This window comes from Solanum pennellii, chromosome 7, assembly GCF_001406875.1.
Source record: "Solanum pennellii chromosome 7, SPENNV200".
NCBI lineage: Eukaryota > Viridiplantae > Streptophyta > Magnoliopsida > Solanales > Solanaceae > Solanum > Solanum pennellii.
Window position 1 is genome coordinate 61,545,777 of NC_028643.1, and position 13,008 is coordinate 61,558,784.

Genomic DNA, 13,008 nt, shown 5'->3' on the forward strand with positions numbered 1-13,008 from the left:
TGCGAGAGTGGTGGGGTATGTGCATAACTTCCACCTTTACTGTCCCGGGAGAAGTCTTTGCATTTATCATCTATTGGCAATGTGATGCTCACCTTCTGGCTGTGAACATTTGCTTGATCAAGATTAAAGGAGTGTTTGACCATATCAAAGTTGCTTTAATATCATCAGTCTGCCGCTATGCCTCTAGTTATGATTTTTGCTGGATGCACTAATCTTCATTGTTCTACTTGTGACAGGTAAATCATGAGACCAACCTTTCAGGGCCAGTATCTGACCCTTTTGATGCTGATGGTTCGAGTTTAGTCCCAAATGGTTTTGGGTTGACCGAGTTTGGAGGAGATACAAATGAAACGCGGAGTCTTGAAAGTACCGTGGACCATGTGGTCTCTGGAAAGAGCAAACATAAGGATATTTCCTTGTACCAAAGAGTGATGGCAGCTCTAATACCTGAAGATCTATATTGCAGTGGGAATGAGGATCTTAATTCTGATAGTTATCGATCTGGATTTGAAATGGAGATGAATTTAGAATCAGATACTTCTTGTGCACGAATATTATATGGCAGTGAAACTTCCAAATACCCTGCCTCTAATGGATACATAACAAATTCCAGTGTGGATCACTTTGATAATTCGGAGCAAGTCATGGACTGTAATAATGTTACATCTGCCTCAGACATGGGCGGTTTTCTAAACTATGATCATTCACAAAAATGTTTACTTCCACAACAACGAACCCTGCCTGGTTTTGTCTGTTCTGAGTATCAGTATAATGAGATGTCTATTGATGAAAAACTTCTTCTTGAGATTCACTGTATTGGAATATATCCACAGTTGGAGGTAGGTTTTAAGGATCCTCAGCATGTTGTATGGTTATAGTTCTGTATTTTGTGCTCACGTCGATCAAGTGTTCCTTGGTATGCTAATTGGTGTAAAAATATGGTGGTTTATGCAGTCTGATTTACCACATACAGCGGCTGAAGAAATCAGCATGGACATGAGTATATTGGATGAAAAGCATCAGGAGATGGTAAGTCTTATTTTGAATTGGTACATTCTTGAGTGATCTCTGTGCCTCTGTTTCTTGTGTCTTGCTCAGTTTCCTCTTGCTTACCTTGATTTGTTGAGCCAACTGCTGCTGGACAAAAAGTGAATCAGCTTTCAAACCTAAATCGATATCGTCACTTAATTAGAGAGAATTGGATATTTAGCATGGAGGTTGGTTACCTCTTCAAGGTTTGAGATGCTCTTTGAATGAGCATCCGCATGGGCTCAGGAAGTTTCTTTAATGCTAAAATTTTTTATTTGAATATCCAAATGTGGGCCAGTACAACAAAAGCATCTTTGCACAAGGTTCTAGAACCATGCTAAATGCGTCTGAAGATTTTGGAAAGGGGCACTGAACTTCTCACTCAGAAGGAGGGAACTTACAGATTCTAGAGCTTTTCTTTTAATGTTCCTAGAGCTTATTGCTTTCTCCTCTTGTGAGTTATATAGGCCTGAAGTTTAAGTAGTTTCCTTCCCTTATTTGTTCCTAACTGTATTGGTTACAGTTCTGTTGGGGTGTTTGAACCACTGAAGTGCCTTTGCCTATCAGCCTGCTGTCTATTGTTGTTTCAATGGTGCTTTTTGCTTTTACTTTTATGGAGTGTGCAGCCTACTTAAATTGTCTCTGCTGGTAGCCTTTCTCATGTGATTGCTTGTTGCATAGGTTTCTAAGAAGAAAGAAATGCTGGGAAAGCTGTTGAATTCGGCAGCAGAGACGAGGGAGTTTCAAGAAAAGTATTTTGCTTCTTTCGATGCATGGCTTGATCCTTGATTAACACAATTCATTAACATAACAACTAAAGCATTTAATTGTTTTATAGGGAGTTCGAACAGCATGCTCTTGACAAGCTTGTGGAAATGGCATACGAGAAATATATGGTAGGTTGAACATTTTAAGCAATTCCTTTCCTGGTTATTAGAGGCAACTTCCATGGAAGGATGGGGGGATGAGAGTTCATGTATCTGTTTATGGTATCAACTGATTGCTAAATTGACATAGCTTTTGAACTTATGCTTCTTTTTTCATCTTTGTGGTGATTTTTTTCTCCCCTCTGAGAAGACCTTGAACTGAGTATCTAATAGTAGGTTTAGGTGCCTTATTACTGTGGAAAAATATTCCCTAGGGTTTAGATGTATATTTTTCCTGTCATTTATGCTCAGCTCCATTTTTTGCTTTCCATATTTCTTATAACCAAAAACATACTGTCTTGATATCATTCCAAGTTCTGCCTCCAAGACAAAAGCGGGAAACAAACATCATGCTCCCGCCTTTGTTTCTTATGATCTGCAGTGTTCTACATATAATTCATTGCCCACAAATGTTTGATGAGTTGATATTTTTCTGTCCATTTATCTATCTTTGTGAAATCAGTTTTCTTGATTGATTTCACTGCTATTCTGCTTGTGTATGTCTCTAGTTCTCTCTTTTTCTGCAATCATTTAAGTTAGAATTGAGTTATCTTGGTTGCTAATGGTATCATCTATCTAGGTATCTTCTTTTCATTGTAGTGCGTTAGGAATTGTGCTGACTCTTGTATACTGCCTCTAGTAGTTGATAACAAAGTTGTGTCTGTATTGTCGGAGTATTAAGTTGCAGTTGAAGTTGTATGGAAAATTATTCATTGACATTGTCTTGCCTTGGCAGAGATGTTGGGGTCCAAATGTGCACGGGGCAAAGAGTGCTAGTGGAAAAATGGCTAAGCAAGCTGCCTTAGCATTGGTCAAGCGAACTTTGGATCGATGCATAGAGTTTGAGGAGACGGGAAAAAGCTGCTTCAGGGAGCCCTTGTATAAGGATATGTTCCTTTCTGCTATATCCCGCCTTAGTGATGGACAAACAGATTCCTACACTGACAGTGAAGCTGCAAAATCTTATTTTAGCCCACAGCAGAGCCCATCTCTAAACCAGGACATACTTTATGAAGCCAATTTATATTCTGAAGCAAGTAGAGTCAAGCGGAGGGAGTTGGAAGATGTCCTTGGTACTAGCATTGCTGCTTCCTCTGGTGCTCTGTCAGGTGTTGGATGTTCACTTTCAAGCAGTGCAAAAGGGAAGAGAAGTGAGAGGGACCGAGAAGGAAAAGGAAATGGCAGAGAGGCATCATCTCGTGGTGGATCAATAAAGATTGGTCGACCTGCCTCTTCCAGTGTTAAGGGAGAAAGAAAGCCTAAAACAAAATCTAAGCTGAAAACTACTCAATTATCCACTTCCGTCAATGGCCTTCTGGGCAAGATGTCAGGGCAACCTAAAGCAGCAGCGTCTTCAATAGTGAATTCAAGTGATATCAGTGCCAGTGGCACTGGCAAGGATAAGAATGATTATGACTTGGATGAATTAGAGGATCCCATTGATTTGTCTGGTCTGCAACTTCCTGGAATGGATGTTTTAGGTGCTCCTGATGACTTTGATGGTCAGGGACAGGACATAGGTTCATGGTTGAACATAGATGATGATGGATTGCAAGATCATGACTTCCTGGGCCTTCAGATTCCAATGGATGATCTGTCAGAATTGAATATGATGGTTTGAAGCCATCTTTGCTATAGTTCCTATTGATTGCCGATCTCTGGAGAAACAGGCTTCTGTGACCATCAGTCCGTAATTAGGGCAATATATTCTTTCTGATACTTATATACGACTTCATTTTTGAGTGAACTCTCCCACTCTCTTGGGTTTTGTCCCTTTCAACTCACTTTGACTGTAAAGATTTTGTACAACTTTTAAGATAGTATTGTAGTTATAGTACTATAGGAACTCTGTATTTAGTAATACAGGTAAGGAAATGATGTCCTCTGTACATAAATTGTAAGTGTTCAATAAAACCATTTTATTTAAGTCATCTCATCCTTGTGTTACCAGTTTCAATGTTGCCTAATTATATAGTTTAGTTGCTCCTTTTGTCTTATTTGGTGTATTTCTTTGGTGTATTTCTTCTACTATCTAGCATACTATGCAATTGCCATCATGATCACATTTTTTTTTTCATTTATATGATTCAGGATCTCTTTCTCATTGCTTATCGATGATCTATTGGTGGTTCTCATTGCTATCTATTCTTATAAGGAGCTAGCTAACCTATTGCTGAAACCTGCAAGTTCCATGTTCTGTCTATTAGGTGCTTTTGCTGTTTGTAGGATATCAATTCGCAAGGAATCATTAACATCAAAGCAAGACAAAGTGCATCTCAGGTATATCACGGGCAATGAAAAATTGCATTCTTCATAGTATTTCTTGATGGTCATATTTAAACTAACTGGTTTTTGTATTAGTTCTGATTTGAATTTTTATGACAGATTCCCTCACTTGATAACTGTGATGGAAATCTTTTAACTCGACTAGCGTCTGGGGTACATCCTGTGGAGGTAGCATTCTAGTCTATTGCTTTTATATGCGTCAAGTCTGGCCATATGTGGGATCTTCTCTTTTGGAATTCTGTCTTGTATGCCTCTGAAGATTCTGCATTTATGTTAATTTTTTATTGCATATGGTAGCATGGTGACTCGATACTGCACCCATACTGGTTGTATTTTTGTGTTTTTTTTAGTGATTATATATCCATATTTCTTGAGCTGAGATTGCCATAAGATTGAGGAACTGCAACATTTTTTCCTCTTTTGTCATACTTTACAGAGTATAACCAGAAAAGATTGAGGGAGGGGGAGATAGAGAACTAATTCAGACACTACTTGAAGACAGAGTCAGATAGTACTAGCGTGAGCAATAGTTGTTATTGGCCATCCATTTGCCATACTGTTAGGAATCATCTCTGCCTTATCAAGTAAAATATTTCCTGTATTAGGTAAATACACAACCATTACCATGCCACTGGACAATTTGAAAAGAAAAACTATTTCGACAGGTTCTAGTTCATTCTTCACCCTTCTGATAAGTGATACCGAAGACCGAAAGTACAGTGCATATCAGCTTAGGACATACAAGTGCAGTGGAGAGCATGTATTAAAAAATTCTAAGTGGCTCTCCTTAGGCTTAAGAATGGGCTAAATAGACGTTTTTGTAGAATGCAAATAAATAAAGATATGGCTTTTGATTGCAAGTGAGTTGTGCTTACTCCAAGTTGCCGACGATCTAGACAACTGTGCTTTTCTTCAATCAATCAGTGATTGGTCAAAAGATGGACGGCAAAATCTATTTGAATGCTGGAGACAAGTCAGATGATATAACTGAATCTAACTGCATCTGGAACATGGGTTGTGGCTGGGGGAAAATAAGGAAGAACTTGCTATGAAGAATGACAATTAGTTGGAATGTTCATGTCTTGGTATGTTATTTATTGCACTTGGCTTCTGAAGGCAGAGAGGATGAAGTTAAGAGGTGGAAGCTCAGGGAGCACCGCACCATTTATTTCTGCACAAAGAGATTTAATGACCTATTGCAGATTATTTCCATTGTAGCAGTCCAGGAGAGCAAAAGATCAACTCATTAGGAGAGAAGATTATTATAAGTGGGAACTGGCTGCTGCTAGAGAAGTTTATGGGAACCCTTGGGTTGTCCGAGGGGATTTTAATGTTACAAGGTTCACAGAAGCGTTGAAGGGGAAGTTAAGGGAGTGGAATTTGGCAAATATTGGTAGCTGTAAAGAAAGAAAAGTGATATCCTAGATTAGATAGCTCCAACTAGACAAGGTACAGGAACTGAGGGTTCCTTCAAATGATGAAATATCTCAAAAGGCTAACTTTAGCTATGGAAGTATTGTAAACATGAGGAGGTAGCCTGGATGGACACAATAGGTCCAGAATCCTCAGGTTGATGCAGGGAGATAAGAACAAATTTCTTTGAAACGATGCTGATGCATGCACAATCACATTGGTGTACTGCTGGTAGATGGGGGCAGAGATCACTGATCGTGCAGCGCTTTGAAGGGTGAAATAATTACTTTTTACCAGAAGTTATACATATATCGGCAGAAACAGGGAGACCACAGTTTAATTTGGGAATGCTCGATTAGAATCCGAAGGAAAGTTTATGTGCATTATGTAGTGTTATACAAGTAATGTGATTATAAGTTTCTATGTTCTTAAGTTCTTATTTGCCAATATTTTTAGAACTTCCTGGTTTGAGGTCTAAGCATTGCAAGGAGAGAGTGATACCAGATCGAGGAGGGAGGTCTATTGCCAAAGGATATTGAAGATAAACAAGTCCAATTTCCAGTTGGCCTAAGACCTAAATTAGGTGACTTGGAAGAATAGCTAGATTTTTTTCTCTTAAATTAGGTGACTTGGAAGAATGTTGGAAGTGTTTGCTTGAAAGAAGTCTAATGGTGGTTTTAAGCGTTGCCCTCGTATCTTTTCCATGTCTTTTTTCTTTCTTTGTGTTTTCTTAATCATAAAGTAATTTATATAAGTTCCTTCTCAGTGCACAACAAATAATAATATAGATTTCTTGTTCATTTATTTTTATTTCTCTATTTTTTTTATTTTTTCTTTCTTTTCTGTTTTTTCTCCTCCATTTCTTCTTTTTCCTTCAATGTTCATTTATTTTGTTCGCAAACTATGTTATTTTTATCTTCTTCTTCCACCATAACGGATCTTGGCTCTTTTATATTTTCTGCTTTCTTTTTGTTTTTCATTTTCTTTATATCTTGTTTCTTTTTGAATTTTGAATTTTCCTATAGTCTAATATGATAAAACAGTCAAATGTCCCCTCTACCTATATCTGGATTTTTTATTACATACTTCAATTTCACGATTTTTTTTTTCAATCACATTGGAGTGTTTAAAATTGAAACTATTTATCTCTAAATGCTTAGTAGACAAAGTGAGTGTATATTACTCTCAAGATAGTGAGCCTCCAAAAATATTATAGTTTTATTTTTAATATTTGTTTTCTTAAATATATGCGTTTTTTTTCTTTCTTCTCCATAACAACATAAATCAAAATTTTCTACTACTCGCTATTGCTAAATGCTGTTTGACGTTATAATCTCCACGTAATTTACCAATGTTGATTCCAAACAAGTTACCAAACTCATGTAAAAAATTTGCAACATCAATCAAATCAACTATAGGTAAAATGACACTAGGCATTTATATCATCCCATGAGGCTTTGGATCAGAGCTGAATATTTTTTATCTAGGCATACATCAAATACATTTGAATCCCCAAAAAAGAAAAATATATATTTATTTACTAATAGATATTTCAATTATAAATCTCAAATCTCAATCAATCAAACTATATCTCAAATTGGCATTAGAGCTGTCAATATGGGCTAGCACACCCCATCCGGGCTAACCCATACAGGCTTCGACATTTTACGGACGAGGCCGGGCTAGCCCATTTTTGGTGTGGGCCAGAAAATCGCTGGCCCCACCCACAAGTACGTGGGCTACAGGCTTGTCGGGCCAGCCCACTTTATTTAAAAATTATATTATATTTAGAATTATTAAATTAAATTATAAATTATAATTTAAAAATATTATCATAAATATCGACAAAACAATATTACATGATGTTAATTTTACTATTTTTTAATCAAATTCACAAATAAAATTATCTTTGTAATATTTATTAAGTTTTTTTTTAAGTAAAAGTATAAATATCTAAATGAAATATTAATCTAATTGTTTTGAGTTTGTACACTCTTTAATTTTAAAATTTAAATATTATATAATATTTTATAATTAACTTTTATCGGCCTACGGGTCGGCCCTACCGATATTTTTCAAGTTCACAAATCAACAGACTTATTCAGGCCGGGCTAAAAAGCCCTTTTCTCAAATGCTAAACAAAGTGATATATTAAATCTTATTTACATATACTTTTTTCCGTTTTGGTTGGGTACTATAGGTTCTCCTAACTACAACCCTGATTGTCTTGAGTGACACCCACACTAAACCACCTGGTGGGAGAATCGAAGAATAACTCAGACTACCCAACACTATATAAATAAAATCATGTTTAGCATAAATAAAGAAACAAGTCTCTGTCTACTTCCCACGAGTATTTTTTGCAATTTCATCCATCTTTTTTAACCCGATACCTTTGCAGAGGCCATATCTTTTGTGAACTAAAGAATGAGTACCCATAAACTCAACCTAATAGCTAAAAACACTAAACGTGGAAATTACCCCCAAGAATTGAAGGTCATCACACCAAAAATCTAAAATATTAAAACTGGGGATGCAACACGGAAAATAATCAATAAACTAATGTCTTATAAATCCGTGTCCAACCAAATGGACAAAGAGATACAGAAGAATCCATAGTTTCCTAAAAGGCAAAGCTCACCCTTGGATTCAGAATCAGTCGTCTCTCAACCAAGGTCTCGGATTAGTCGTGAGAAAACAAACTATACTCAGCAAGGAAAAGAATACGTGCATTATCAGTACACAAACCACCATGTACCGATAGGATCACGCGGATTATCCAAGATACAAACGTAACTGTCATTACAATATAGTAACACAGAACAATACATATCATACAATAATTATCAACAACATAGACTCTAAATCATATGTAATGAAAAAATAATACTCGGGTCACCAATGCATGAATACATGTCCTACATGATCACAATGCAAATGTTCGGTCCTCTCATGGAACAACAATCACATACCCGGTCCTCTCACGAAATTCAAACCCAAGTTATTAGTGTATGAGCGAGGTATCGGAGCCATCCATAGTTAGTGTATCAATGTGGTACCCGAGTCATCCATATTTAGTATACCGGTATGGTACCCAAGCCAACCAACAATCATGCACAATCACATAGCAAAATGAACAAGACCACTTGCAAACCACAAGTCACAATCACAAGTTCATTGCATGAGCTACCTACGCAATGTTATTTCATATATCTCCCTACCATGCACTAAACAAATGATACTACAAGAAGTAGACAACAATCACCTACCTCAAATGAAGCCTCTTGAAAGTTGTAAATAACCATATCTTTCTCCTTGCGAAGTGCCTTGACTTTTTCTTGGTCTAAAACAAACAATATAGACAACAATCAATCACTAATGTCCCATTAAATTACCAAGTTTATTAAGAAATCCTAATCCCCACCAAAATATGATCATCTTCTCCACCATGGAATCATGATAAAAACTTTCCCTAATAGCAATAACATTGATTCTAAGGCTTGAGAATTAATGCATAACATTGGGGAGTCGAATTCTTAACTTTACGAATTTTGTGGGAAATAGGTGCTGAATACCCAAAATAATCCCTCCCAAGTCCAAGAACTCAAAGTGCAGAAAATAGAAGTTTTGGGGTTGTTTCTGCACTAGACATAATTTGGCCCACTATAGTGACACTACAATAGAGAAACTAACCACACTATAACGTTCCACATACTCTGCTATAGAAGAAGGTCTCGCTCTAGTGGCCTCGACGAAACTTCAGAAATTCAAACTCAGGAAAAGACTATATTCACAACACAAACTCTTTCCTTGAAATCTCATCACATATCTTTCAAGCCAAGTTTAATTTCTGGAATTCTACTTAACCGAATTTGATTTCGAAAGGACTTATCGACTCCTTAATGTCTTTGCTACAAGAATATGTCAACCAAACCTCAAAATCACAATCCGACCATTTCAGATGGCCCTAGACCTCACAACTCTAAATTTCATCTAAGACTAGCGTAGTTGAAGTTTCTTAAGTCACTACATGAAAAGTTTTCTGATCCAAATTCATTCATTGTTGGCTTAATTATAACAACTATATTAGGTCATTACAATAGATTCAAATTTACCTATAACTCGTCCCTGAGTTATTAGTCAAGAAAATTTGGGCTAAAGTAGAAAAGAGGGTAGTATCTAAAATTTTGAACAAGTGATGGTACTTGTCTTGCATATCCCTTTTTGTCTATCAAGTAACCTCCTCCAAATAATGGTGTTTCCGCTGAACCTTTACTAATTTAATCTTTTTATCTTTAGCTTCCGGACATATCGATCGAGAATTGCAACAGGTTCCTCTTAATATCGCAAGTCCTTGTCAGACACAATTGAGTCTCATTTATTAAGGTACTCATCGTCCCCATGGTACTTCTTTCGCATAGACATATGAATCATTGGATGAACCCTGAACATGTTGGGTAGCAGTATAAACATGTAAGTCGTTGTCCTCACACCTTCAAGAACCTCATGTAGAGAGGGATGAGCTTACCCTTCTCTATAAACCTCATGATTCCCTTCATAGATGACCCCTTCAATAGAATGTGATCACCAATCTGAAAATCCATGTTTATTACCTTGTTTCCATACCCTTTTTGTCGACTCTGGGCTACCAACAACTTAGCGTGAATTCGCTTCACCCTTTCTTGAGCGTCCTTAGAATTCAACACCCAAAGGTTTTACATCCCTAAAATCAAACTAACTTATGGGTAATCTGCATCCCCTCCCATATAGTACCTCAAATGGTGCCATATCAATGCTAATATGATAACTGTTATTATAGGATAACTCACACAAAGGTAGAAACTGATCCTAATGGTCCCCAAAAGCAATTACCCACACCCCAACATATCTTGCAATACCTAAACAGAATTCTCTAACAATCTATTAGTTTGTGGAAGCAAAGTTGTATTAAAAGTGAGTTGAGTGAACAATGTTTCATCCAATTGACCTCAAACCTCGAAGTAATCTAAGTGTCGTGGTCTAAGATAATAGAGAGGGGAACCCTTGCAACTTTACATCTCCTTGACATAAATGTTTGCCAAATGTTGAGAATTGTAGTCCACTATGACAGGGATGAAATGGGTTGATTTAGTAAATCTATCAATAATAACCCAAATTGAATCATATTTCCCTAAAGTATTGGGTAGTCCCACCACGAAATTCATTGATATCACTTCCCACTTCAATTTTGGAATGTTCATCCTCTGAAGTAAACCTACAGGCGTTTAATGCTCATACTTTACGTGTTCACAATTTTGGCACTTGGAAACATACTCTGCAATGTCTTTGTTCATTCTAGGCAACTAAAAAGAAGCATCAAATCCCTTTAGAACTTTGTATCACCCGGATGAATAGAATAATGCAAACCATGAACCTCAAGTTACCAGCCCTAGGAACACATAATCTTCCTTTAAACTTGAGCACACCATCAACAATGAGTGACATCTTGGGTCTCCACAGATACCACCTTAAAGTTGAGTTTGGCCAACTCTTCATCCTCAAATTAGTTAGTCTTGATTTCCTATATGAAGGTAGGATTAACCCTCAATGCTGGCTAATACTCCACCATTCTTAGATACCCAACTGAACCCCATTTACAAAGAATGAAGAACGAATTCTCAAGAAATTCATCAAGAACTTCAATGCGTGGATTTTTCATGGTCGAATTTGATAAAGAAACTCATGATTGACGTGAGGGTGAAAAACACTACTAAAGCTTACATACCTAGAAAGGATGAAATCCTTGGCAAAATTCCTCAAAGATTGCAAGAACTCTTGAACGATAGAAACTTTCTCCCTTTCCTCCTCTTGAACTTTTCCCTAAATTTCCAAATGCTTTTAGACTTTAGAGGAAACAATTTTAATCAGATTTGATCCCTAAATTGGGTGAGAAAACGTTTGGACTTAGTGGATAAGGAAAATACAAAAATACCCCTCATTAATTCGGCTGAATTTCCTTAACTAGACATGCTGAAGTCAAATGGGCATATATCTTTCATCAGAACTCTGAATTTAGAAAACTTGGTGGCATTAGAAAGAGCACTCAAATATATTTCATTTTACATATAATGGGCCACCTAAATCATCATTTATTCAAAGTTATGGTTGTTTGAAGTTGACCCAAAACTCACAATTGAAGACTAACTTGCACAAATATCAAATTAGCTCTTCCAATTTAGTTCATTCTAAAATTGGCTCTTTCTAAGACCGGGGTGTTACAATATCTTTCCCTTGGGAACATTCTTCCTCGAATGAAATTTCCCTAAATAGAGATTATAGTGGGAAAATCTAACACACAACTCAAACACCCAACATGTAATTTAACACAACATAGCATATCAATTAAAAGACTATTTTTCAAAAAGTCAATACCTCGGTCTAGAATTTCTTCGGAAGTAAAAGAGATGTGGGTATATCTTCTTCATATCCTCCTCAGCTTCCCAAGTAGCTTCCTCAACAAATCGATTCTTCCATAAGACCTTGACTAATGCTACCTCCATGATTTTCAACTTGCGAACCTGATAATGAAGTATCTCAACGGGTATCTCATCATAAGATAGGTTGTACTTAATACCAATATTTTTAGTAGGCATAATAAGTGAAGGATCACCCATACACTTCTTCAACATAGAAATGTGAAATGCCGGATTGAGTATTGCTAACTCTGGCGGTAGCTCCAACTCATAAGATACATTTTAAATTCTCTTGGATATCCTATAAAGACAAGTATATCGTGAACTGAGCTTCCCTTTTTTTGTCAAATCTCATAAAAACCTTCATGGGTGAATCCTTAAAGTAAATCAAGTCCTCAACCTCAAACTCCAAGTCTTTTTCTCCTAACATATGTATAGGATTTTTGACGGCTTTGCATTCTCTTCAACCATTCTTGAATGATCTTCACTTTCTCCATAGCTTAATAAACCAAGTCTAGTCCTATCAATCCAGCTTCACCAACCTCAAACCATCTCATAGGAGATCTATATATTTTCCCCTAAAAAGCCTCATAAGGATCTATATGGATGATAGAGTGATAACTATTGTTGTTCACAAACTCTATGAGAGGTAAGTGATCATTCGAACTAGTTTTGAAATCAATCACACAATCCCTCAACACATCCTTAAAAATATAAATCGTCCGCTCTACTTGATCATTAGTGTGGGGATGGAATGCAGTACTCATGTTTACCTTTTCATACCCAAACCTTTCTAGAAGACTTCCAAAACTATGTTGTGGATTGTGCACCTCTATCTGAAATGATAGACATAGGGACTCCATGAAGTCTTACTATCTTTTGAATATACAACCTGGCATAAT

General features: G+C 36.7%; 1 protein-coding gene across 4 annotated transcripts in view; it reads left to right on the forward strand.

Moving 5' to 3' along the window:
* LOC107026017 overlaps positions 1 to 3,902 on the forward strand; it is a 14,197-nt gene extending 10,295 nt beyond the window's left edge. For all 4 annotated transcript variants that reach the window (XM_015226840.2, XM_015226839.2, XM_015226841.2 and 1 more), the window contains 5 exons: positions 237 to 839; positions 955 to 1,029; positions 1,711 to 1,781; positions 1,868 to 1,925; positions 2,692 to 3,902. In XM_015226840.2, coding sequence (XP_015082326.1) covers positions 237 to 839; positions 955 to 1,029; positions 1,711 to 1,781; positions 1,868 to 1,925; positions 2,692 to 3,576 — 1,692 coding nt within the window. In that variant the 3' untranslated portion in view covers positions 3,577 to 3,902. The remainder of the gene's footprint in view (positions 1 to 236; positions 840 to 954; positions 1,030 to 1,710; positions 1,782 to 1,867; positions 1,926 to 2,691) is intronic.
* The last annotated feature ends 9,106 nt before the right edge of the window (positions 3,903 to 13,008 follow it).